General features: G+C 33.4%; 1 protein-coding gene across 3 annotated transcripts; it reads right to left on the reverse strand.

The window, feature by feature from the left end:
• Positions 1 to 161: 161 nt before the first annotated feature.
• Positions 162 to 26,478, reverse strand: LOC143243977 (uncharacterized). 3 transcript variants are annotated; one of them, XM_076487883.1, is made up of 5 exons: positions 26,355 to 26,452; positions 23,614 to 23,707; positions 23,447 to 23,499; positions 670 to 1,168; positions 162 to 549 (listed from the first exon to the last, which is right to left on the reverse strand). In XM_076487883.1, the coding sequence occupies exons 3-5, from the start codon at positions 23,490 to 23,492 to the stop codon at positions 420 to 422; spliced, it is 675 nt and encodes a 224-aa protein (XP_076343998.1). In that variant the 5' UTR covers positions 23,493 to 23,499; positions 23,614 to 23,707; positions 26,355 to 26,452; the 3' UTR covers positions 162 to 419. The 3 variants fall into 3 exon arrangements, with proteins under 3 accessions (XP_076343998.1, XP_076343999.1, XP_076343997.1); XM_076487884.1 differs by lacking the exon at positions 23,614 to 23,707 and having other exon boundaries at positions 26,355 to 26,478; XM_076487882.1 differs by lacking the exons at positions 23,447 to 23,499; positions 23,614 to 23,707; positions 26,355 to 26,452 and adding an exon at positions 1,289 to 1,391.
• Between the last annotated feature and the right edge of the window lie 554 nt (positions 26,479 to 27,032).

Below are 27,032 nucleotides of genomic sequence, written 5' to 3' on the forward strand. Positions count from 1 at the left end.
TTTTAAAGTGTCATCCACAAATTTACACGTCACAAGTAAGTTTAGTTTCGTTAGTTGTACAAGGTATAAATAAGAAACCATACAAAATAACTTCTTTGTATTATAACATTTCACCTCTTTAGAAGTTTAGTTGTCTTGGGATACAAAAGTTTATCGTTTTATATGAAGACATCCTGAATTTTGAATACATAACTGAGCACGAACCCTGGCTATTCTATTTAAAGTATACCTAAGAAATATGATTTAAGACAGTTTTACGAAAATAAAATGAAATTATTTTTCAGCTCATTTCGCGTAAACGAAACAGATATTAGCAAATTCGTAAGAAAGCTTTACTTATCATGTAATTGTCGTATAGACAAATATTTACAATCTAAAAATAAATAAACCGGGAAGACAAAGGTAAAAAGTGAACGTCTTTAAGATAGACCAAGTCTCTTCAAGGGCGAATAACTGCAGGTTGGATACTGCAGTTGACACTGTGTATGATTGGTGTTCGCACCATTCAGCAAAGCTTCAGCATATTTTTTCATTCCGGGAAAGACGGACCTAGAAATATTAGAAGACAAATTGTACACGATTCCAATATCAATGAAATAATTTCAAAACTGTTATTGCGATATTAAATTTTAAAAGCAAAACAAATAGTCATTAAAGAAAAGTACTTACAAAGATATACCAAAATACCGGACAATTGTAGGAAATCGTTTGGCCATCATTTCTCCCGCTTCACACACTGCACGTCTACGACAATCAGGTTCTTTAATGTCTAAATAGTTGAACGACGTTTCTGGAAGGTCAGCAGCTTCGAGAGCCCTAATCATTCGGCCAACCTCAATCTTGGAAACTGCATCGCCGAGAGATCTGAAAAATGGAGTAATTGGACCTAAGCCTAAGGCTAATGGAAGGATGTTGAGACCAGGATAGAAGATAGCAGCAACAAAAACTATGAGATAGACAATGCCAACACCCATGAACGCATACTGAACACCTGAACCAAGTGTGGCCAGTGGACCTGATAAAGTAGATGCCAAAGATGAAGCAGTGGTTGCAACAGTTGTGGCTAGAGCTGACCAGTTGATATTGGTGATGAAATCTCGAATTCGGCTAACCACATCAGCTATCTGTGCCTGTCGAGCGAGTTTTAACACACGACCATCTCGGGCAACTAAAGGAAAATTATAAAAGATTTTATTAAATTACACTTAAAAATTTCTAAAAATATATCTATCATCTTAAATTTACGAGTTATTATAGTATTTCAACAGTAAAAGAACGAAGTACTTACAAGCATAATTCAAGTAGAGAATCATAAGTATGGTTATTATTAATAGCAGTTTTCCCTGGAACTTCATCTTGCAATTGTATTCCAAAGAAACTATCTTATGTTCACTTTCTAACCACTGTGACTATGTCCAATATTGTCCAACAAACCATTCCCTTTTTATATCAGTTTTCAAACAAAGATAACATAATTTCTTTGACACTATTGGCTAAAGGGTTCAACTGAGATTAATTTGACCTTGAATCCTAAAAGCCAGTTGTCTTGATATTAGTAGTTTACAAAATATTTTGTTAAAGTTACGGAAATCCTGTTCTGCAATCTAGGTCAACTGACCACTGGGGAAGAGAAATCACGTATGACGTAAGTCCTACCTAACTCTGTGTTCTACTTAGTAATCTATACATAAATATATGACTAAATCCTACAGAAATACTTAACAAAAGTGTAATATTTTTCCATAAAATCCAACTCATTAAATTGACTACAAACATTTGGATTTCTAATACATATTTTTGTCGTGTGTTTCTATAGTTCTAGTGGGAATTGTATTCTTCGTGTTTGTTAATATAAGTTTTGTTTTTTGTAAATCCGTCTGTGCTCTTTAGACAGAAGATATCAAAACCATATTTTTAGTGTTATAAAATCGTCTGGAGGGTTTTTAACATGAGTACATTATAAAAAACACTAAATGAAAAATTGAGATATTATATTTTTTTTGTTTTTCTCAACAAAAATGTAATAATTGTTCATTTGATTTGTATTTCAATTAGGCCTTTCCTCGTTTTTATAAAATTCATAGTTTTATGAAAGGTAAATATAATACTTGTTAAGACACTTTCCTTTCACTGCATTCCTAGGCCACTCCTTTGTTTTGGTAATCGACCACATGCTATTCTATTTCCTGTGCTTATTCTGTCCTTGAATGTTCTTATTTACAGACACGCTTATGAGGTTTGAAAGGGGTCATACAGAGTTATATTCACTAAGTTAATGTAACTTATACTATTGATTTTTTACAAATAATAAATCTTAGGTAGCATGACAAAATATTGTGATTTATTTGCGATGTAGATAAAAAAAATCTAGAGGTAGGCGTGGTCGAGTGGCTAGTATATCATGACTGTAGTATGCTTTGAGCAAAACGTTGGGTTTATCGCGGAAATCGAATTCTGAACTGCAGCGTTGTAGTCTTACCAATGGGGATATTGTAGCTGCCTCTCCGGTTGTCGCAAAAGTGCACTCAGCCATATGAGGCTTTGTGTATGTTATGAGAGTGACAATCAAATCTTTTTTTATTATTATTTCAATCAGCTAGAAATTGTCTATAATTTAGGATTGTGACAATAGAGGGAATGCAGCTACTCATCGCCGCCCACCGCAAACTATTTTACTAACGAATAGTGAATTGATGTGTCATTTTATAATTGAAAGGACGAGCTTGTGTGGAGTGACCTATAGATTGGGAGTCGAGCACCCTAACCACCTGACCATATTGGGTCTCCGATGTAAGGAGCGTAATATTTGTCTTACCACGAGTCTGTCGGTTAAAAATTATCGATGGCTGTTTGTAGATAGCCCTTGCTTGATATGCATGAAAATAAAACAACAGTCAAACAAAGTATGTATGCTGAGGGATAATTACTGCTGGAAACGTTTTTTTAATAATGTCATTTGTGTAACGACGTGCACAAATTATATCTAAACTGTACATAGTTCAAAATAATATACTAATGGAAATATATATGATTTCAGTCTGCTTTTGAATTTCACACAAAACTACTCGAAGGCTATCTGCGCTAGCCGCCCCCTAATTTTGCAGTGTAAGACTAGAGAGAAGGCAGCTAGTTATCACCACCTACCGCCAATTCTTGGACTACACTTTTACCAACGAATCGTGGGATTGACCCTCACATTATGACGCCCCCATGGCTGAAAGGGCGAGCATGTTTAGTGGGACAGGGATTCGAACCCGCGATCGTCGGATTACGAGTCGAACGCCTTAACTTACCTGGCCATGCCGGGTCTTGATTTCAGTCATTGTTATGGATGTTTTTGAACCAAGAAATAGTTTAAAAAAATTTTTGTTTAAACAGTACCAGGTACTTTATATTGCGTTAGTTTGTTTCTAAGCACATAGCTACAAATTGGGCTGGCTGTGCTGTGCCCACCAAAGGCATCAAACTCCGGTTTTAAATATTATAAGACTTCATTTTTACCGCTGAGCCAAATGGGGGCATTATTATGATCATTTATATTTACAATAACGAAAGGGTATTGTTTTAACAACTAGTAGTTCGACATACTTTCACCCAGTGTATTATGTATTTTCTATTTATAATTGTTAAGTGGTTTTCGTTTAAATGGTAGCTGAATAATAATAATAATATAGAATTGTTTTTTGCTGATGGATTATTTATTTAAACTACTACCAAAACTAACTTTATGTTCAATGACCAAAACTACCTCCAAATAAATAGCCTAAGTATGGGAATCTTGTGTCACCAGTTCTAACCAATATTGTTATAATACAGATTGAATCTCAAGCGATCGTATGTTGACGATATAATTGCTGGCTTCACATCTACACAACACACACTTAGTTTTTTTCAACCGATGTAGGGGAGAGTTTAGTATCACAAACCATAAAAGTTCACTATATTCTTGAACCATATTTGCAGTCTTTTAAATAAACAATTTTTTTTATTTACCTTATTAACAAATGCTATTCATTAACCACAGTTTACTAAGATACTGACTAAACGGTTTGGTTTGTTTTTAATTTCGCGCAAAGCTACATGAGGGCTATTTGCGGTACCGTCCCCAATTTAGCAGTATAAGACTAGAGGGAAGGCAACTAGCCATCGCCATCTCTTAGGAAAAAAAGGTTATAGATTATTTTACGAAAGAGTTGAGCTTTAAGCTGTGAGTAAAAGTTTTACAATTTAGAGTTCAAGGTCTGAATACCCTGTATTAATGATAGATAAATTGTTACATGAAATATTGTGACCTGTGGTTTTAACGTGTAAATGAATAGATGAATGGCTGAATTTAAATAATGGACGGCCGGTTATATTTTGTTTCCCAATAAACGTGACCTTAAAGTCACTATTGTACAAGTGTAGGTATGTAGGAGACGCGAATATTTAATTATGAGAGTAGTGACTGTATCAAACAAAGATGGCCGAAATATATTTTGTAATTTTTTTTTCCTTCCGTTTACCACAAACTAAATTAGTAGTGATTTCGCTAAAGATGAAATCAATGTATTTCGAAACGTTTGAACTTTGTAAATAAAATGTTATGTCTTCATCTTTGTTATGACACAAGCACAGACGCTGTTAAAACCGGACGAAACAAATGAACTGGTTAATGATTCTGCTTCTTTATATATGTAAAAACAGCTCGATTGGGTTGAGCCGTTTTTACATGTATATTTTTTCTCTACAAGTGGGTTTTTTCGACATCACTGATGCTGCTTAGAAAAATTAGAAGACGTTGACTGAGAAATAATACAAAGAGGTAAGTCCGGTGATGAATGTAAATGTATATTGCCCTTTGATGACAAAAAACGTTATGTTTTTAACCTTCCTCTCAAAAGCTTCAGTCATTTCAATATAACTTTGTAATTCTGAAACCTAATTTATCAATGAATCAAAAATACCGTCTGTTTACGTGGCTTCTTCTAGCAGTAACTCTAACAGTTCGAGATGAATGATTGGACTTTGGTACATTTTGTTTTCTTTTAAACCTATAAAATGCTTGACCTTGGCAAGTTGATGAGGCAATTTTGTCTCTAGATGTATCAAAAAGGCCAACAGAAATGTGTCTAGAACGTCTACTTGTTAATTTCGTAATTAACGTAATTGATTAAGATTCTAAATAATAACAGCTCTAAATATCTGAACGCTTAAATGTACACCGCAATGCTGTTTAACTCATTGTAAAACGACAACAAAAGTTTACTAGCAAATAAGATATAATAATTGAGCATTTCAAAGAAATATTTTGCTCTTATTTACATGACATTAGGGGAAAGAGCGATGCTTTAAAAAAGTTTTATTCAATTCAAGCCTAATGAGTTTTTTCACTAAGATGTATTCTCCACAAATGACCCATATATCTTAGTGGAGACAAGTAAAATTAAAATCTTTTTTCCCAAGTTTACTTTCTTTCTTGTGACTAAACTTTAATTTTAGCTAGATTCAGTGGTGAAGGCGGTTTAATAACAAAAGTTATCTTTCTTCAAATGTTGAGGACAAAGTTTAAATACAAAACAGCAAGAAGTATTTGTAATTTCAGTAGAAAATTTGTCTCTAGTTGTTGTCGTGTCGGCTTCTAGTCTTCATTAGAGCTTGCACTTAGTAAAGAAAGGTTTACCACTCCAGTTTTACCTGGTCTTCTTCAGGGCTTGCGCTTAGTAAAGAAAGGTTTACTACTGCAGTTATAAATCTTTGTGTGCATTGTAGTATTAGAAATCAAATACTTCAGTAAGGTCTTTGTTCATTAAAAACAGCCTTCAGTTGGTATTTGAAGCATGACATTTAATTTGTTGTAGCAATGACCGATGGAACTTTTATGGTTTGAGTGGAAAATATAAAAATAACCTCCTTTCGCGCGACTTTTTTTAACTAACAAAAACACCTATCTTCGGGTGAACTTACCAAGACAAGTTCTCCTATCACGTGTCTATGACGTTACCTGCATGCACACAATTATTAAACAAGTTATGTTTGATTACGACACTGTTTTTACGGATGGTATGACATGATAAAGACGGAATAATCTATTTCATATACCAGGTCTTAGAAATGTAGCAAAATCCTTTCAGAATAATACACATAACGAAATGATATTATTACAGTATTGCGTATGTTATTTTGGCTATTACAACGCAACTTTATATTTCAAAAAGTAAAATAAAAAACAGCAAACGAGTTTAACTTGCCAAAGAGTAGTAGAGTTTCTCTACCACGTGTCTATGACGTCAAATACATAAACCACGTTAACAACCAAGTTTATGTTTGAATAGAAAAATATACATCGTAATCTTCTAAAGCGACATTATCGAAGTATCACAACCCACGGGTAATTATATAGACTTCAATTTAAAGTAAAATGAAAAGGGTAATAAATTAACAACAGTGTAATAGTAATGTTTTAGAAATGTACAATGACTTCGTGAAGGAAGCGTATTAAATTCATAGCGAATAAAAAACATCATTGTTATAATAACGTGCAACTATACTGCAGATAATAAATACACACGTTATCAGGTTGAGCAGATTTCTGTATTTCTTTTAAACTTTTTGCTCAAATATATATTTTGAACTAATATTTGGAGGGAACGATAGAACAGTACCCCACCCCTAAATGTTGTGGTACTCTGGTGTGGCAGATGTGCGTATCAATTGTTGCTGAGCACGGAGTTAAAGGTTTCGAATCCTGAACCCTCGAATTAATACAACCATATTTATCAAACAATACGTATATGAACTGTGCAATAGGTAGTTCCACCTTAACTTATAATTAAAAACTATCGGTACTTTCAGTGGATGAATTATTTTTTGATATTTTTCTTAAAAACACTTTATTCTCCAGACACGAGTTTACTTATCTTAACATTTTGTTATGTGGTTTTATTACTTCCATTCATTTTGCTCCCCGCTTGTACAGCGGTCAGTCTACGAATTTACAACGCTAAAATCAGGCATTCGATTCCCCTCGGTGGGCTCAGCAGATAGCTTCATGTGGCTTTGCCATAAGAAAACACACAAACACACACCTATTTATGTAATATCGTATACTTCTTTTCTATATTACTTTGAGGTTTATTTCAATGGACATAACCTGTTTATTCACCAGTTTATCTATATGTGTATATATAAATATTTATAACTAGGAAAACGTATTGTTTATTATTAGTATATTCTCTTATTTATCTCAAAAGGATTCCTTAAGTTAATATACAAATACACCCCTTCCTTTACTAAAATGATGCATGGAGTAAATACTTAGAACTTTGGTATTTGCTTTACTGCTACTCGTGTTAATAAAGAATTGTAAATAAATTCCTAGTGAAATTAGTTGTTTCTCAGCATTCAAGTTTTATGGTTGTCTTGTGGGTAAAATAGCATGAAAGTTTGAAAGTCTAATCAGAGAAACTTTAACAGTTTCATATGATAGTTGTACATGAGCACACGTTACGACGTTTTAATGCAATTCTATTTTGTTATTTTCCAAAGATGTTCAACAAATGATAGTACGAGCCAGTTTCTTCGTATGTATAATAGATTATTTTTTTTTTTTTTAAATTTATGCAGATAATTTTGTTTTTATACAACAACGGACATTTTCAGACATGATTAGTTATTATTAAAACGAAAAAAAACCGTTTTATACAAACTACAGGAGTATTACGCCTGTATAATTCATTACTTCATCAGAAGTGTAAGTTGTAAATTACTTGTATAAAATCGATTACACAATAACAATCATTGTATAAATATCGTTCCAACCGCTGCTATGTTTGTCATATTAAAGCCGGTCTTACCAACTAGGCCCGGCATGACCAGGTGGTTAAGGCACTCGATTCGCAATCTGAGGGTCGCGAGTTCGAACCTCGTCACACCATACATGCTCGCCTTTTCGGTCGTGGGGGCCTTATAATGTCACGATCAATCCCACTGTTCGTTGGTAAAAGAGAAGCCCAAGAATTGGCGGTGGGTGGTGATGACTAGCTCCTTCTCTCTAGTCTTACACTGCTAAATTAGGAACGACCAGCACAGATAGCCCTCATGTAACTTTGCGTGAAATTCAGAAACAACCAAAGAAACAAACGTTACCAACCCTGGCGTTAAATAAAGAGCCTTTTCGGCGCTGGTTGTAGAAGATATAATATGGTTGATATACTGCTATAGTTTCTTCTTTACTTTCACTCTTAGAATTCATCTTTGTTTTGTATAAGCAGTGACTCTATAGCGCTTAATATTATTTATACGCAATCCAACTGTTTGGGTAAATAGAAGACAAGGGTAACCGGAGCATAACAGTCGCTAATGTTCAGTGACGGAGAGGGAGAGAAGGTATCTATTCAATAATATCTACATTATTGTGATTGAATAATAGGATTTGACCGTCATCAGTATAACAAAGTACGAAACATGTGTTCTTTTTTTTTTTTGTGACAAGTAATTGCTAACCCAGACTCACTAAGGTATGCCAGGCTCATTTAAATATTGTAAACAAGCCACACTTGGCTTGGCTCTATACTTTATATAAAGTTATGCTTTGTATATTATGGAACAATAAAACATACATTAATAACATTAGTTTTCATCTAGTTAAGGTTAAGTACTCCGAGAGGGTCAACTGTAGGTGTACACCTTATTTCTTTTAGAATTTCGCGCAAAGGTACACGAGGGATATTTGCGCTAGCCGTCCCTAATTTAACAGTGTGAGACTAGGTTGAAGGTACCTAGGCATCATCACCCACCGCCAACCCTTGCGCTACTCCTTTATAAACGAATAGTGGAATTGACAGAAGTATAACGCCCCACGGCTAAAAAGACGATCATGTTTGGTTGATGGGGATTCGAACCTGCGACCCTCAAATCATGAGTTGAGTACCCTAACCATCTGGCAATGCTTGGCCAAGTGTGTGGACTTAAAATACTAAAATTTAATCTTCTATTATTTACAGTGGACAGAGTACAAATTGACCACTGTTTAGATTTACATCAAAAGAAGGAAAATTACGGTTACAAGATTGCTTAGAATTATATCCTGATTTGGTCATTCTGCCATTTTATTCAAGTTATAACATACACTAACTTTTCTTTAGTAAACTTTTTCTTCCTATTTACATTTACAAATTACGATATTGTAGCACGAATAGACTGCATATTATTAAACGCAAAACTACGCAGTGGACTATATCTGCTGTGTTTACCACAGGTGCAAGTTATGTGACCTCCTGCTGAGGACCTGTAGGGCAGCACAAACTGAGTTTCGATTGTATATTAAACGCATGAAAAATTACAACAGATATTGAAGTACCAGAAGTAAAAAATTTCCCTAAAAACAACGAAACAGTTTCTTACGAACATTTCGTAAGACTTGGTGTGTTAGATAAGGTGTGAATTTGGTGTAAACAAAATGACAGAGTTCGAGAAATGAAAAAATTTAAAGGAGCTGAAGTGCAGCTAGTTTTAAGTAGATAAAAAAGTTATTTCAATTTTTTTTCCCATCTAACCGTAAAAATATTGTAAACGCAACTTGTAATTTCAGTTCTTAGTTGAAGTAAAGATAAGTAAGTATTTATTAAGGTATTAATAAATCAAATCCAATGTTTTAACCAAAAATTAAAAACATTTTAATTTTAATAATAGTAATTTATTTTGTTAAGTAATATTAAACATATTTAAAAGTGATTGATTGAAATTAAGCACAAAGATGCACAATGGGCTATCTGTACTCTGCCCATCACTGGTATCGAAGCCAGTTTTTTAGTGGTGCAAGTTCGTAGACATACCGTTGTGTCACTAGCGTGGCTGAGCAGTATTAAAAAACAATTTATCATGAAAACGTGTGTTTGTGTGTTTTTCTTATAGCAAAGCCACATAGGGCTATCTGCTCAGCCCACCGAAGGGAATCGAACCCCTGATTTTAGCGTTGTAAATCCGAAGACATACCGCTGTACTAGCGGGGGGCATCATGAAAACATGATTACGCTTGGGGTAATATTTTGTAGGCTTAAAGTTGTTCGTAATCCGAGGGTCGCGGGTTCGAATCCCGTCATACCAAAACATGCTCGCCCTTGCAGCCGTGGGACGTTATAATGTTACGGCCAATTCCATTATTCGTTGGTAAAAGAGTAGCCCAAGAGTTGGCGGTAGGTGGTGATTACTAGCTGTCTTCCCTCTGGTCTTGCACTTCTAAATTAGAGACGGCTAGATCAGATAGCCCTCGTGAAGCTTTGCGCGAAATTCAAAACAAACAAACTTAAAGTTGTATACATATCTAACTTTTTGGAAAATAGAAAATGCAGAGGAAACGTAGAAGGAACTTTCTCGGAGTTATTTGCACCAGAAGCTAGTGCCCCTCAAGTAGGGGTGGTTATTCCTATTCTCTTCATCATGTATGTGAATAATATGCCACTTAAATAACCGAATCATGGATACTCGTCACAGTTCGCTGATGATGTAGCAATTTGGAAACGTGCCCCTACACCAAAAATTGCAGCCACTAACATACAACCTCAACTAAACAGAATAAGTGAATACTGCCAAAAACATAGAATTAAAATTAACACAGCAAAGACACAATTAGTGATATTTTCAAAATCAACGAAACGTCAAAAAGTACAACCCCAGATTTACATGAACGGAGCGCTTCTCCAGACTGCTACATCTGCAAAATGTTTAGGACTCACATATGATTCTAAACTTACGTGAATAAAACATGTAAGTTACATAAAAACTAAAATTTGGCGAAGAATAAACTATGCTAGGAGTCTAACTAGTAAACATTATGGAACAACACCTAAAAACATCCTTAAAATATACAAAACATGCATTAGACCAGTAACAGACTATGCAGCTCCTACATGGATTAACGTAAGTAAAAAACAAATGCAAACCAAACTACAATCATTACAAAATACATTAATTACAACAGCATATCATGTTGTATACCTGGCACTTTCTCAAAGTTCATGCACAAATACTCTAATACGCAAACAATACCAGATAGACTTCTACACAGTACAATAAAATATTTCGATAAACATTGGAGAAAAATATGCTGCTATGTGAACTAGACAGGTATTGCATATATGATGAAGAGAGTCCTAAACACCTCTTCACGATAAACTTGTACATTAGATCATTAAAATTAAAAATAAAAAACAATAAAAATAATAATAAATAAAATAAATATAAATAAAAAAATACTTGTGCTAAAATAAACCAGGCTACCTATGTTCTAGACTTAGAAAATCTGAAAGAGCAATGTACATGGAAATTGCCCTGAAAAGGGCCTGAGTTATGCTAATTACTCTGGTTCTCATGTATTTACTTTAAGTATATTAATAAGTCCACTTTAACAATGTAAAGGAAGGAGGAAGAGGTCTAGTGTACCTGACTCTCCCGGGTATACAAATTTATATACCCTAACACCTATGGAGGGAGAGAGAGTTGTATACATACATTAACGTAAAGAACTATAACATCTCATAACCTACTTATCTATTTGTTTATCTTTCTATATTGGGCAAAAGCTAGTTGACCTTGACGTTTTGTGAAAAACTGTTCAGGCAGTTACGAATAAGCATTGGTAGTGGACAAATAACATTATTATTGGTGTACACAAAATGAAAAACACACGGCTCTTTTCAAAGGAATTAGGGAGTTAATAAGTTAATTTTCTATTACCACTCATCGATATGTGTTTAATTTGTTTAAGGTTTTTATTTATAACATCTTTTTGAAATCTGAAGCAATATTAAATGCAACGAAACAGAATTCATGACAGTGTTAGGTAAGTTTGAAATAACAAAACGTAATTGCGTAAAAGAAATAATTTGAAGAGTTTGAGTTAAAGGGGAAATACGACTAATTACGGTGTTTAAAAATATTAATAAAACACAAGATATTTAATTGAACAATGCTGCGAAACTTTCAATAAAAAATCGAAGCTATGTGATGGCAGTTGTGTGATCATATATTACATTAATAGTATGTTATGGTAAAAACCTATATGGTAACCTAGCTTTATTATCTTCAATCTTTCTATTATTATAATTTTATTAAGTAGACTGTTTCGTGATATTAGATTAGTATATGGATTAAAGACTAGTCTAAATATCCTAAACTGACCGAATATATTATCGGGTTTACAGTCTAAAGTATCATTAACAGCTACAGTACTTGACTGACTGAACAATGCATTCCAACCCTTATAAGTAAGAACGTAAGAAGATTTGGTTTGTTTGTAGTTGAGCACAAAGCTGCACAATGGGTTATCTGTAACGAAATCCGGTTTGTAGAGTTGTATGTCCGTAGACATACCACTGTGTCACTTGGTGTGTGTGGATGGATACCTTAGATAAGAAATACAAAGATATCCGGAAATCTTAATTAAAATAAAACATCTTGTTTGTTTGTTTTGGAATTTCGCACAAAGCTACTCGAGGGCTATCTGCGCTAGCCGTCCATAATTTAGCAGTGTAAGACCAGAGGGAAGGCAGCTAGTCATCACCACCCACCGCCATAATATGACCGTCACATTATACACCCCCACGGCTGGGAGGGCGAGCATGTTTAGCGCGACGCGGGCGCGAACCCGCGACCCTCGGATTACGAGTCGCACGCCTTACGCGCTTGGCCATGCCAGGCCAGAAAACATCTTGAAAAGTTGTTAAAATTGTCTACATAACCAAAACGAAGAACTAAAGACATAAAAATACAAATCATAAAGACGATGTATTCTCAAGACGACTGGAATGGGTATTAAAACAAAGTACAGAACAACGTTTTGACCTGAGGTCATCTTCATGTTAACAAAGATGGTTTGCAACTATCTTACTGTTTTTTAACATTATTATTGGTATTAATATTTTTATTCCTAGGAAGATATAATTAATAAAAATGTATGAAAGTGCGTTTTAATTAAATTATTAGTCGGATTTACAACCATTCGCTGTTAATTCGAACTAATTTGGGCCTGGCATGGCCTAGCGCGTTAAGGCGTGCGATTCGTAATCTGAGTGTCGCGGGTTCAGTTCCCGTTACCGAACGTGCTCGCCCTTTCAGCTGTGAGAGTGTTATGATATCACGACCAACTACACTTTTCGTTGGAAACAGACTGGTCCAACAGTTGGTTTTTATTAGCTACTTCTAATTTAATTTGCCATTTCTAAATTAGGCCTTGATTAGCTTTGTGAGAAATTAAACAAAGTATCATCATGTAACTTATCGGGTAAGCTAAATTTCTATGACACCTCAGACATGAGATTCACAGTCTACAATAGTGACGATGTGAAGAAAGTTAACTTGAAATGTATTAAACTGTCGTGACTGTTTCCTAGCTGAAATATATTCTTAATTTTTAAAACTTCCTCGTTATCTCGGCTTCTGTTGTACTTTGGGCCTCATGTAAACATAAGCAGTTTGAAACAGTCGCTAGCAATGTAGCAATTCGAATTCTTAATCCTGCTGAGCCGGTTTTAAGCTGAATGCTCGTTTAACATCGCCATCAACGATAACCATCAACAGTTATAAGAAACCCACCAGGGTGTTTCGAAACGTGTCAGGTCTTTCATATTAATAATGTTTTAATTCAACGCCATTTTGTCGCCTTAATTTGACCGATTTCAGTTCATGTAAAATAAAAAAAAACTTGTACCGCAACTGACGACAGAACAAATTGCACAGATTTTATGAGGTAACGAAGAAAGGCTATTGGTTTTGTTTTAAAGTAACCAGATTTAAATACGTGCACGTGCTTTACATTACGTTTTAGTTGCCGAAGGAACTAACACATTAAACGATCATATACTTTGGTATTTGAAATAAAAGTGTATTTTGTGAATTATTTTCAACATAGAGCTAAAAGAGAGGTTACCGAAATTTTAGTTGTGTTTTAAAGAATGACAAAACGCCTAATAATTAAACTCTTCTATTAATTTTTACAAAAGTATGGTGTTGTACGACAACCCTAGGGAATGCATCGACAGGCGATGACCCCTCATGATGACCTTTTATTAACGGTAACATTGTCCTTCTGGCTATGTAGTTTCCCATTACTTCAATGTTTTTTTTATTTACATAAGAAATCTAGTTTCTCACTACTTTAATGCCCTCTGAATATTGAAGCAAAACTACTGTTTTCACCTTACTAATGCATAGAAGGTTATCAGTTTCTTAGCAAGGTTATACTGGATATAAAATGGCTTTTCTTTCGAACTTGTTGGTCCCCTCGTTTAGATTTAACTCTGTATGACTTGGCATGTACCTCAAGTCTTACGACGTCATCGCTTTGTCTTCTGCCATCCATCTGGGAACCAACTGCTTTCAATGTAATGTATTATTGTTTGTGAACTAGTCACAAATATTATTTATCCTTGGTTTCCTGCTTTAAGTAATCTGAATGAGAATGTGCCTTATGATTCCCTCCAGTTCTATCCTTTTACTGCCTGGGAGAAAAAGCTTGAATGTTCTAACAGCCTTTCTCAGAATGTTTTTGCTGCACGAGACACTACATGCCCCGGGGTATCTGTCCCGTGCAAACCATCTGCGGTTACGATGACAAATAATTGTTCACTGTGTTTTTTTAAATAAGTACTGACATCTACTTTTCTAATTCTACATTTTCTTTCTGTTCCGAATTTCAAAGATTCCTGTTACGACAAATGCTGACAGGAAGCAAGGTATAACTTGCAAAAAATAAATAAAAAATAATTGTTTGTTTTGGAATTTCGCACAAAGCTGCTCAAGGGCTATCTGTCCCTAATTTAGCAGTGTAAGACTAGAGGGAAGGCAGCTAGTCATCACCACCCACCGCCAACTCTTGGGCTATTCTTTTACCAACGAATAGTGGGATTGACCGTAACTTTATAACGCCCTCATGGATGAAAGGGTGAGCATGTTTGGCGCGACCGGGATGCGAACCCGCGACCCTCAGATTACGAGTCGCACGTCTTAACACGCTTGGCTATGCCGGGCTATAAAATAAAATAAAATAAACAAAGATAAAAATATAGTAAAATCATATAACAGTGGGATTAATGAGAGAGTCCTTGAATTAGGCAAAATAAAGCTATCTATGCACGTGAAAAGGAAGGTGAAGAAATGTAACATTCTAAGAATAGTTAATTTTATGTCTCACGGTGGCACAGTGGTATGTCTGCACCCTTATACTACTTGAAACAAGGTATCGATACTCGTGGTGGACAGAGTACAAACAACCCTTTGTGCATAGTAACAAACAACAACATTCATTTTATTTTTTGTCATTTCACTATTTGTCACGATGCCATTTTTCTCCATTTGGGATGTAAATCCACTGTGCTTCAACATAATATCAGTTTTGATGTTGGTAATAATTATCCTGCTCTGGTTAACCTACGTTTTCCATTAACAAATATTTTATCAAGGTCATTGGTTATGACTTTTAACATAATATTTAGGGGTAGCAAACTCTAGGTTTTTCCCTTATTGAAACTGTGTTGACTGTATAATTAAATTCTAAACTTTGTTAAATAACTTTGTACCATTTCAATGACTTTTCAAAACTTTTCCCACAAATGATATAAAACTGATAGGCCTATAATTACTAGAACAACTGTTATCATTCCATGAAAAAAAAAACAATACTTTTAACTATAAAGTTCTTGGATGATATAAATAGTCAATTATTCGATAGAGTATTTCTGGTGTTTCAAAATTCAGCATAACGAAAAGGATATTTGAATATGAGATAAAAGTTGTAACATATTTACTGTTACATAATGATTTTAATAATAACGTTTGTTTCAGCTTAATATATATTTAGAAATGCATGTAACTTATACAACTAAATGTGTATTACAAAATTCGCGCTTATTCCCTAAATTAGTAAAAGATTCTCGAGTGTATGCATCAACAATGTATGTAAGTAAAATATTATTACAAACTGAACTTTCTAGATCCTTGTCTTAAAGTTTATAAATTGACGCGCTTATTGTTGTTGGTTTGCTACAGTTAATATATCATAAATCTCGGAAATTATAAATATGATGAACACTTATCAATTGGGGGGCTGGCATGGCTAAGTGGGTTAAGGCGTCCTTAATCTGAGGGTCGCGGGTTCGAATCTCCGTCGCATGATCGCCCTTTCAGCTGTGGGAGTATTATAATGTGACGGTCACTCCCACTATTCGTTGGTAAAAGAGTAGCCCAAAAGTTGGCGGTGGTCGTGACGTGACAGATGTTTTCTGTAGAAGAGTTAGAACCAAATCAAAATCTGTTTGACTATGTGTTAAGTGAGCATGAGTTGTCATCACCTTCTGAAGGAATACCAACTGAAATAGACTGCGCACAGAAGTAATACAATAAAAATTGAATATCACATTAAAGCAAATCAATTCGGCAGTTTTCACGAGTCTCTCTTCTTACTATCTTTTCATTTTAATACCAGTTAGTATAAGTGATGTCTAGCATGATATGATCTATAATTAGTAATTCATGAGAACAATGGGTATGTAGATAGGTGAATTAAAACAAGAAGTTGTATAATAAACTGCATCAAGGATAATAAGGCTTGTTTACATTTTTATATTTTTAAGTTATCAGTTTCTCAAATATAACATGTTTATTTTAGAGGATTATGTCTAATCCTACGTAAGATTTACAAGTTTATGTAATAAATCTTTATAAGAAATGACTCAACTTATACAAAGCAAACACTAGTTTTCATTGATTAGAAACGATGTTCAGTTGAAGAGACGCTAGGTTTATTTAGTTTTTGCTGGTATTTTCTTTTGGTAAGAATATATTAGCTGTTGAAAACGAATTAACTAAACCGAGTCAGCACAGGTCATGATGGTGTCATAATCCGTGGTAAGTACATTGTAACCTTTAGATAAAATATCACATCACAATGCAATAATAGGTTACGCCAAAGTTGCAAAAGAGCTGCAAGTGCATTAGATGACCAAGCGTAAAGGAATTGAACCTTTTTAAATCCCATCAGGGGCATTAGAGGTCCATGATAAAGGATTCAGCAAGCCTCTTGATTACATATATTATACATAATTGTTAGGGACAAGCTCCAGGAGGCTGTGATGAATGCCAAGATACCACTTAGAGTCCCTGTACTACTAAGAAGCACAAACATCTCAGCTGGCATTTCCTTGGGAACATATCAGATGAACCTTTTAGCAATGGACCCCTATAATGTTTACAGGGGAGAGAGAGTAAGTTCTGTATATCAAGGGGTTCGCATGGAAAGTCTGGGGTCATGAAGGAAAACAGTATTCAGCCTGTAATTTAATTTACCACATTGTCTTTAAGGAAGTTCGATTGTGCCTTGAGATGGTATCTGCATGCAGACCTCTGTGTTGTGGATGGAAGATTTCTGACAGGAGACTTTACTAGGATAAAATCCTACTACTCATTGTTCACCCTTTTGCTGATGCTATAACAGATGAATTTGTGTATCAGCAGGATAACTTTCATCTTAACTCTTAACACATAAAAACATCAGAGAAAAACCTACCAGCTACTAAAGACTCATTTTAAGTTTGTTCATCTTAAGTTATTTCTCTTGGATATTTACGCAGGAGAATATTGTAATTTTATATTAATTCTGTAGCTTACTTGGTATTGTTTACCGTAAATATTTGTAATAAATATGTTTTGTCAGTAGTGACTGTTTCTCTGTTTTTTGTTACTTTTTTTGAAAAAAAACAACTTTGAAAACCTTTTAAGTTCTGAGTAGTACATTATTTGTTCACCTAAGAGTCACCATTAGCTTTAAATTATCTGTGAATGTCAAATAATAAAACGTTAATAATTGATAATACTTGAGTTTAATCAATAACCTAGAATATATAAATTATATATACATAAATGTTACATTATTTAGCTGGATTGTGGCATTTGTATAGTATTTAAAATACAACAGTTCATTAAGCTATTTTAATTTTTACGGGATTTTCAGTTACATAATGCAACACATTGGCTAAATTATACATTGGTTATGTTGATAAGTTAGCAAGGTTTTAAATATTAATGTCACTAGCACAGTTATATTACAGCTCTTTAAACAGGAATAGTGATTTTGAACTTTGTTTTCACTACGTGCGACATGATATTTTGAGCATCAATGAAAATTATGTTTTTCTCGTTGTACCATAACATTAATTAAATCACTTAAATTGTTTAAATATGTATGTGTTTTAACTTAAAGAAAGAATTACGGTCTTCATTAAAGTAAAATTCTGAATATTAGCTAACATTTATATTACCAATTATTTTGGGCCTAGCATGGCCGAATGGTTAAGGCACTCGACTCGTAATCCGAAAATCACGGATCTTCATTGTGATGAAGACGAACTTCATGTTCAACAACCACAACTATATACAAACAAATTGCCTAAGCATGGGCAACCCAGTATCACCAGTTCTAGCCAATATTTTTATGACACAACTTGAAACATAAGCAATTAACACAGCATTACATCCACCACTATACTGGTACAGATATGTAGACGACACGATTGTGGGATTCACATCTACAGAACACACATTTAATTTTTTCAGTCACATTAACTCTATACATCCCAACATTAACTTCACATGTGAACAGGAAGAAAACAATCGAGCATCATTTCTTAACCTCAAAATTACAAAAACCGATACACAATTTAAAACAGAAATCCACCGAAAAATCACCCATACTGGACTACGCATTCCTTGGGACTCAGCACATGAAACGAAACAAAAACTCAACATACTAAGAAGCCAAATAAACACAGCCATAAAACTATGCTCACCAGATAAAATTAACGACGAATTAGACAAAATAAAACAATACCTTATCAACATCAATAAGTTTCCTCCACAAATCGTATAAAACATTATACGCACACACCTAGACAAAAAGCAAAATCAATTAACAAAAGTAAATATATCCCACGAATTAAAAAATCATGAAACCATATACTTCTGCATACTATATATTCTCGACACCAGCAGAAAAATAACCAACATTTGGCAAAAACTAGTAACAAAATACGACATTCCAGTTAATACTAAATTTATTCAAAAAACAGGCACAAAGGTCTATATTCTCTGTAAAAACTACACTGACAAACACCACACCAACACTATTTATAAAGTACAATGTGATAACTGCCACGACTTCTATATTGTAAAAACAAGTAGAAAAATGGAAACCAGATTTAAAGAACACAAAAAGTCGCCTTCACACGTTTTTGAACACTGCAAATCAAACAAACACAACATAACCATAGAAAACACCCAAATACTAAATAAAGAAACAAACATAAACAAACGCAAAATTAAAGAAGCCTTACTTATACAACAACTCAAGCCCAAAATAAACCAATACAAAGGAACACCTTTATACCTATATTAATAAATATAATCAAACATCTAAGCACGCCCTCTACATTCCTACACTCAATTACACAATCGCCTTGAAATATGTGGTCAGCTATTGATAAGTAACCCATTGTTTCTTTGTGAACCTGACGATGACCAAAGAAGGTTGAAACGTTGTTTGTTCCTCTATTAGTGCCTTTTCTACCCATACCAGCCGTTTTTAAATATATATTTTTCTCTACAAGTAGATTTTATCGCCATCACTGATGATCAGAAAGGAATTTACCAGTTTTTATGATTGCTGCCTGTCTTATATTGAGCTGTTTTGGTGGTGGGGAATACTTTGTTTAGATAAAAAAGCGTTTCGTGTGGCCCTGATATAGAAGCAGCTGCTGAAAAATTAGTGAAACACTTGGAATACTGCAATCAATGTTGATGATTTATTTGATGAAGTTGTTTTTGCTAAATCCTTCTGGTTATCAAAATGTGACGAGTGGAAAGCATATGAAATAAGATGTGAAAAACAAAAAGGGTAGGGCTTTTTAACCACTTCAAAAATCAAAGTATTTCTATACCTAATCTTAGGCAAATTATGGAGTACAGTTTTTGTTTATCAGGTACTTTTGACCCCGTTGAAAGAATATTTTCAGTGATGAATAGTATTTGATCTCATGAAAAAGGTCAAATGAATGAATCAACAGTAAACTCAATATTGATTTGAGGTGCAGTGAGTTCTTTGAAAAAATTAAAACCAATAAAGATTTTTTGAAGAAAGTTCATTCAAGTGAAAAATATGAATGTTCACAAAAAAAAGTGTTCAGTGAAAACTTAATGCAATTTTGATGTTCCTTGCCTTGCAGAATTTAAATAAATGTTAAACATATAAACTACTACTATTCCTTTCATTTTGTGGCAGCATTAAAGCTTAAGGGGAGTTAGGTTATGAAAGCACTTCTTTATTATAGCAGTGCCGGTACCTATAATAAAAATTGAAAACTGTCACGCTTCGAAGTTTGAAAATTATGGTCAGCGTTTGTATATATTATGTATAAAGATACAGACACACAAACAAACATATATAAACTTTTAGAAGCAGTTCATATTTAGCTTAGATTAAACTGTGCTCAATTAAAGTGTATTTTTGGCAACATTAAAACCATATGCTGATGCATCTTGAGAATGCTGAGATGATAGATGTCGCTGTTTTGATTCGTCTCAAAGAAATCCAAGGAGCAGGGGGTAAATCAATTTGGGTTGTTAAACGAAAAGGGTTATTTTTAGTGTTCCTAAGGGTATCAAGGGGTTAGTGATGGTGAAGAGCAGGAAATGAAACCCCAGATTTTAATTTTATAAGTTTTCAGCTTGTCGTTATGTTATGGATAGTTCAGCGAAGTTAAACCTTTCTTACCCTTTCTGTTAGTCATAAATGTTTTTGTTTGTTATAGCTTAAAGCCATTTTGTAGGAAAACATTTAAGCATCGTCAACCTGCATTCGAGCTATAAACCCAGTAGTAACTGGGTCTGTATTTTCTGTGGCTGAAGGAGAATATTTTGATCCACTAAGATTACCTCAACATAATCTCAAAATTAGAAAATTTGCCACGAATAGCTGTTAAAAGTGGACTTACGTTCAAAATTTTCTGCAAGGGTTATAGTTGTCACAAGTGTATATACTTGTATGTAAATTTGGATCCTATAGATATAATAATGATGTAAGTGTTAATGATTTTGTTGTAAAATGTTTTCATGTAAATATGTCTTTAATAATTGGTTCATAAACTTTAGTATTAATAACAACAAAATTAACAATAGATCACTGGTATTTGGAACTTATTATTTATTTTCAGGCCATAAGTATAAGTACAGTGGTTTTAGATTAGTGTAGTAGATAAGTGTTCACAGTTTATTCATGTAATATGTGAGTTTAATATGGGAACTTAATACTGGCATATACTTTTGAGGAAGCTAGTAATGAAGATATGAACTTTTAATGTAGAATTTATAGGTTGGATGAGAAGTTAGAGACTATCATAATTAAAGTAGAGACAATAGATAAAGAGAAGTGTAGACAGTGGAAAATGGCTGCAGGATTTTGGGAAGAGCTTAAGCTTTAACATACAAGGAATACATCAGATAACAATAACTTTCAGGAAGTTAAGAGAGGTTTATCAAGGAATTGCCAGTAACTATAACATCCTTATCATTCACATTCTTCTCTGTCTATTTGAATGCAATAAAAAGTGTGGTAGATATGGAAGAAAAGAATCGGATTATAGTACCCAGGGACACAGATAGAGAATATACCCAACAAAACAGAAGATATGATAAATGGAGCTAGTAGATAAAGGCAAAAATGCTATAATTTAATTTTGTAAAGGATATTGCCCCAGTTTAACTTAGGTGTGGAGATAAAGTTATAAATAGGTCACTAAGGCTAAATTCTATGCTTAACTTTGTATGTATGGATGAGCATATTGACTGATTTCACTTATGGGATCAGTTCAGTGGAAGAAGAGAGGTTTATTGGAATGGAAAGTAAACATTTAAATAGGGTATGTACTGGCTTGTTTGCTATGGAAATTAACTCGGTTGTACAAAAAGATTTAAACTAGGCCTAGACAGTGGTAAGGATCAGGAAAAACTTAAGGCAAAATGAATAGGAAGCAGATAAATGATTAGCATAAGACATGAGCATTGACGTAATTACTAAGATAGGCTTAATTGTTACTGTTGTAATGCTAGAAGTATAAGATATAAAGCAGCCATATCAGTAATGAAGTGTTTTGATGTAATGGGAGTAACTGACACATGATTAAACAAAAACAATTTTTATATAGGATATATGATAAGATAGAGTATTAAAGAAAGTGAAGAGGAGTGGTTTGATGTGTAAAATGTCGGTTATATCCTTTTGAAATTGAGGATATTAAAGATAATAGTATGGAAAATAAATCCATTTGGGTCTCTATTAGTAGATAGAAAGGGAAAACAATAAAACATGGGTTTTTTGGATTCTTATTTGGGTTTATACTTTGTCAACAGTTGTGTAGAAATTTATCTCTTGCATTCAGATCTACCTCTTGTGCATCTTCATCATTGAATATCTTTCTGACACGTTTGCGAGTTTGAGCTGCATTGTAATCAACAACTGGTAGTATTTCCTTTGCAACTGTGTCAAATCTTTCAAAGTCATCCTTTAAAGTGCATAGTTGGTCAGCTAATGACCAGTACAGATCTGCACATGTTTTTAAGTTCACATCTTCATTTTGCAGAACTTGAGTTGCTTTATGAAACTTTTGTAAAATCTCATCCCACTTGATCAACATAAAAACAAATACTAGCTCTTGCATCTTGTTTGTAATATTGTCTGCTTCTCTTCTAGTGTCTCCCTTTTGTGACTGTTCTTCAACTAGACATTCTGAAGCTTCCAAAATCTTAAGACTTCAAAAATTGATGTTGTTGCCACAGCATGCAGCCCTAGATTAACCATTAAGCAAAATAAGCATGTGCTTAGGGAACCAAGGGAAGGGAGCACCACAGAGTTTTCCCCCTAGCTATCTTGCCATTAACTCTTTCACCGCCACATTCAACTTTAGTCAATTTTTTTTTTTTGTAATTGTCCTTATCTACCTTGTTCGACTTCACTCTGCCTTGTTAAAAAAACATTTTATTTGGATCGGCAAGAGTAACTAAAGTTTCGAGAAACTTGTCTCTGCTAAGTATAGAAGCAGATTTGTTACGCCAAATTAGTTTAGAGGTCTCGATCAAAAACTTTGCAATTAAAAAATCTAGAAGAAAACTTTTTAAAATTTAAATAAATATTAAGATATAAGTAAATAATTTGCTTAAAGGGTATTAAGTTCAAAGTGAGAAATTATTAACATCAAAGTGAGAATTTTTTTAATAAAAGGGTTTTGAGTAAATTTTTCATTTTTGTTAAGATCAAAGTATGAATTTGTTAACATCAAAGTGAGAATTGCTAACTCAGATTGAAAACAAATATACATAAAAATAATTATTTTTAATAATCATTAATCAAAGAAATGATTTCCCTTACCATTTTTAAATAATAGGCCTGAGTCATTGCTTGATTTTTCATCCATGCCCAATCTGTTAAATAAATAAAATAGAAAAGTTTCTATTTAGTATAGTTGTGGGGTCTGGTCTGGAAGAAAATTGAAGGGTTATAAATTTTCAAACTTTTATTTCACTTTCAGTACTTACTGAGTCTTAATGTCTTGTCAGTTAAGCAGTGGAGGGGTTGAGGTGGCACAGTTGTTGGGATGTGCTTGGAGCATCAGTTGCCCTTAATCCAGCCCTGTAAGGGTACTATGGGAAATCATTTGCCAAAAAACATTTTTCAAATATTTTCAGGTCGGTTTATGAAAATTATTTTATTAATTTGTAACTTTTGAAACATATCAAATGCTACGTAGTTTAACACAGAGTGAATTTGAAATGTATAGAGATTAACCTTTTTACATGAAAAATATGGGGAAGTGTTTTTATAAGAGAGAGACAAACCTAACACATACACATTGAATATAATTGTACAATACATCAAAGATTTTATCTGAATTATATTTAGAATTTTTTTCCATGTGCTTAACTCTTAAATAACTTTACAACTTTGTTTCAGTGTCATTAACAAATCGTGTTATTTACATAATTTGATAATGTTCACTTCTTATATGGTGATTGAAGAAATTTGCACTATGCTTTCATTATCACCGTTTCTTGCTAATTTTCTCTGACTTTTCTGTTTGTTGTATAAAAATGTGTTTATATTTCGTAATTATTTCAATGATACATTCTCACAAATCAAAGGACTTAATGTGATATGGCTGTAGTTAAATATTATCTAACTGGTGTAATTTGAAATGTCTTTCATATGAAAATACTTTTTTTGGAACAAATAATACTATTAAAACTTTGTAAGAAAATAGTTATTCGTTAATAATAACAGTGTTAAATAATTATATTATTGTTTTCATTTCAGCTCCCATGATGATAATGTTATTTTCATTTCTAATGGTATTTGTCACGGTGGTAGTACCACTTATAATACCTTTTTATTATGATAAGTATAAAGTTTCTATAGGTTAAAGTTGTTTATTGCTACGTGCAGAACCATCCAATAGGATCGAATTCTTAATAGTAGTGTTATTAAACTTGAAATAATTGTTTGGATGGGGTAAAAATTTAGAAATATTTCAATCTATTTAATGTTAGTAAAATTATTTTGAAATTGATTTCTTATGATAAAAATTTGCAATGGTATTTACGATTCTTATAATGATTAAATGCTTCTAACTTGTAAACGGCTCATGACCCAGGAAGGTGTGGAGTTTTAAAACTATATAATTAAACTCAAATTTTTTAATTGGTACTTACAGTTGGCAAAATAATTGATTTAATTACTAATTGTTGGTGTTAGTTATGTTTGCTTAATAGCCAATCAAATAGTTCAGAATAAAATTGGTGTTTTCATTTTTATTTCGTCCTCTATTACCCTGATCTAGAATCTAATTTAAAATTGTTCTCCGATGATGAAAATTTCTAATGTTGATTTAATAGAACAAGAATCCTATCATATAAATGTGCCAGTTATCCAGTGTACTAATATACTACTGTAATATTATAATGACGCTAAAGTTTAATAGATTACATTACAACTGTTACTATTGTCACTTAGCTCATGTTACTTTTAATATAAATGTATATCTACTGATGTCTGTAACTATAGACATATTTATCAAAGTTACGTCTTTTTCTTTTAGTATTATGATTTGGAAAGAACCCAGACCCTAATATATTTCAAGGTAAAAATGATAGAAATAAACCTGAATTGTGTAAAACATCCACAAACTGGATACTTTAATGTAGAATCCAAAGAACATCCAGAAGAAACTCAAAGACATCAAACAAAAAATTATCAGAAATTTATGACATCGGTGTTGCATGGGCAAGTGTGTTTAAGGCATTCTGCTCGTAATCCGAGGGTCGCGGATTCGAATCGCGGTTGCACCAAACATGTTTGCTTTTTCAGCCATGGGGGCATTACAATGTGACGGTCAATGCTACTATTCATTGGTAAAAGAGTAGCCCAAGAGTTGTTGGTGGGTAGTGATGACTAGCTGCCTTCCCTGTAGTCTTACACTGCTAAATTAGGGACAGCTGGTGCAAATAGCCCTTGAGTAGCTTTGCACGAAATTCAAAACAAACAAACAAAAAATGACATCAGTGTTAGCAAACTACTTAGTCCAAGGTGCTATTGAGGAATATTTCTATTTGAAAATTATGAACTGAACACAGAAACGTAGTTTTACTTTTGTTTGTTTATTGTGAAGCATAAACCTACACAACTGGCTATCTGCACTGTTCCCACTATTGGTAACAATACTCAATTTCAACCTTCAGATTTACCTCTGGAGAGACTTAGTTTGAAAGCAAAAAATTTATTAACTTTCAGTAAAACATATTTTGTATTCTTTCATGATTTCTGAATGATATTTTCGAATATTTGTGCAACTTTGTACAAAAGATTGACTGGTATGTCCTAGTGGTTAGTGCAATAGAGTCGCGAGATTCATTCCCTCCTTCAAACATGATTGTTGTTACTGCCTTGTGACTATTATACTGTGACGATAAATCTCGCTATTCGTTATTCAAGAGTAGGCCATGTCTAGTTCTGTAATTTCAAAATTAAGGACAGATAGTGGAGATAACCCTAGGTTTGTATGAACTTCAAAAAGAGCTACAAAAACAAAAGTTATATGAGAAGTATCTGTGCCATTAGAGGTGAAAATTCTTTAACAATAATAACTTCTTTTGCTTATATAATACTCATTGAAGCATCCTTACATTATAAAAATGACAAGCCATTGTAGATTGTTGTATCTCAGAACGGCTGGTATGGGTATTAACACTTTTACTAATAAGCAGAGAACAACGTTTCAACCTACCAAGTTTGACTGTGTGGGTATTTGGGTATTGATGTTGTTAAATACCCAGGAGGGTCAGGTACATTTGATCTCTTCCTCCCTCCCGAACGATTATAGCGTCTGTCTTTAGGGTTTTTTTTTTTTTTTTTAAAGCTTTGGGCCAGAGTAAAAGTATAACATCATACTCGGGTCCATTTCAGGGCTCAGTCCATGCATGGACGAACAAGAAGTTTTTTTTTTTCATTTAATTTTTTCCATATATATATATATTTTTTTTTTTGTATTTTCATATATATATATATATATTTTTTTTGTATTTTTCTCCTTTTTTTCGATTGAGAGAATGCTACTACTACTTGTAGTAACACAAACACTCACACAGAAAAGAAAGTAATAATAATTATTATTATTCAATACTTGAATAATAATTCAAAAATAAAAAAAAATAAAATAAAAAAATAATAATGATTAAAAAAGAAAATAATAATTATAAAAATAAAAAGAAACAAGGACTAAGTGTCTAGTGCATAGTGGCCAGCTTGTGTTACATTTCTTAAATATATTTTGAAAGGGGAGAGGTATTTAGGACCATTTACATCATGTACGTGATATCTGTCGAGATCACACATTAAGTCATTTTTATGCCAATTCTTATTGAAATATTTTAGAGAATTATGCAAGAGTCTTTCAGCTATTGTA

The sequence above is a fragment of the Tachypleus tridentatus genome, chromosome 2, assembly GCF_004210375.1.
Source record: "Tachypleus tridentatus isolate NWPU-2018 chromosome 2, ASM421037v1, whole genome shotgun sequence".
Classification (NCBI taxonomy): domain Eukaryota; kingdom Metazoa; phylum Arthropoda; class Merostomata; order Xiphosura; family Limulidae; genus Tachypleus; species Tachypleus tridentatus.

Coding starts and splice junctions, on each gene's coding strand:
- LOC143243977 (XM_076487882.1), bottom strand. CDS start 1,355: ATGAAGTTCCAGGGAAAACTGCTATTAATAATAACCATACTTATGATT. Junction 1,169..1,288: donor TCTCTACTTGAATTATGCTT/GTAAGTACTTCG, acceptor ATTTTCCTTTAG/TTGCCCGAGATGGTCGTGTG. Junction 550..669: donor CGGTATTTTGGTATATCTTT/GTAAGTACTTTT, acceptor TAATATTTCTAG/GTCCGTCTTTCCCGGAATGA.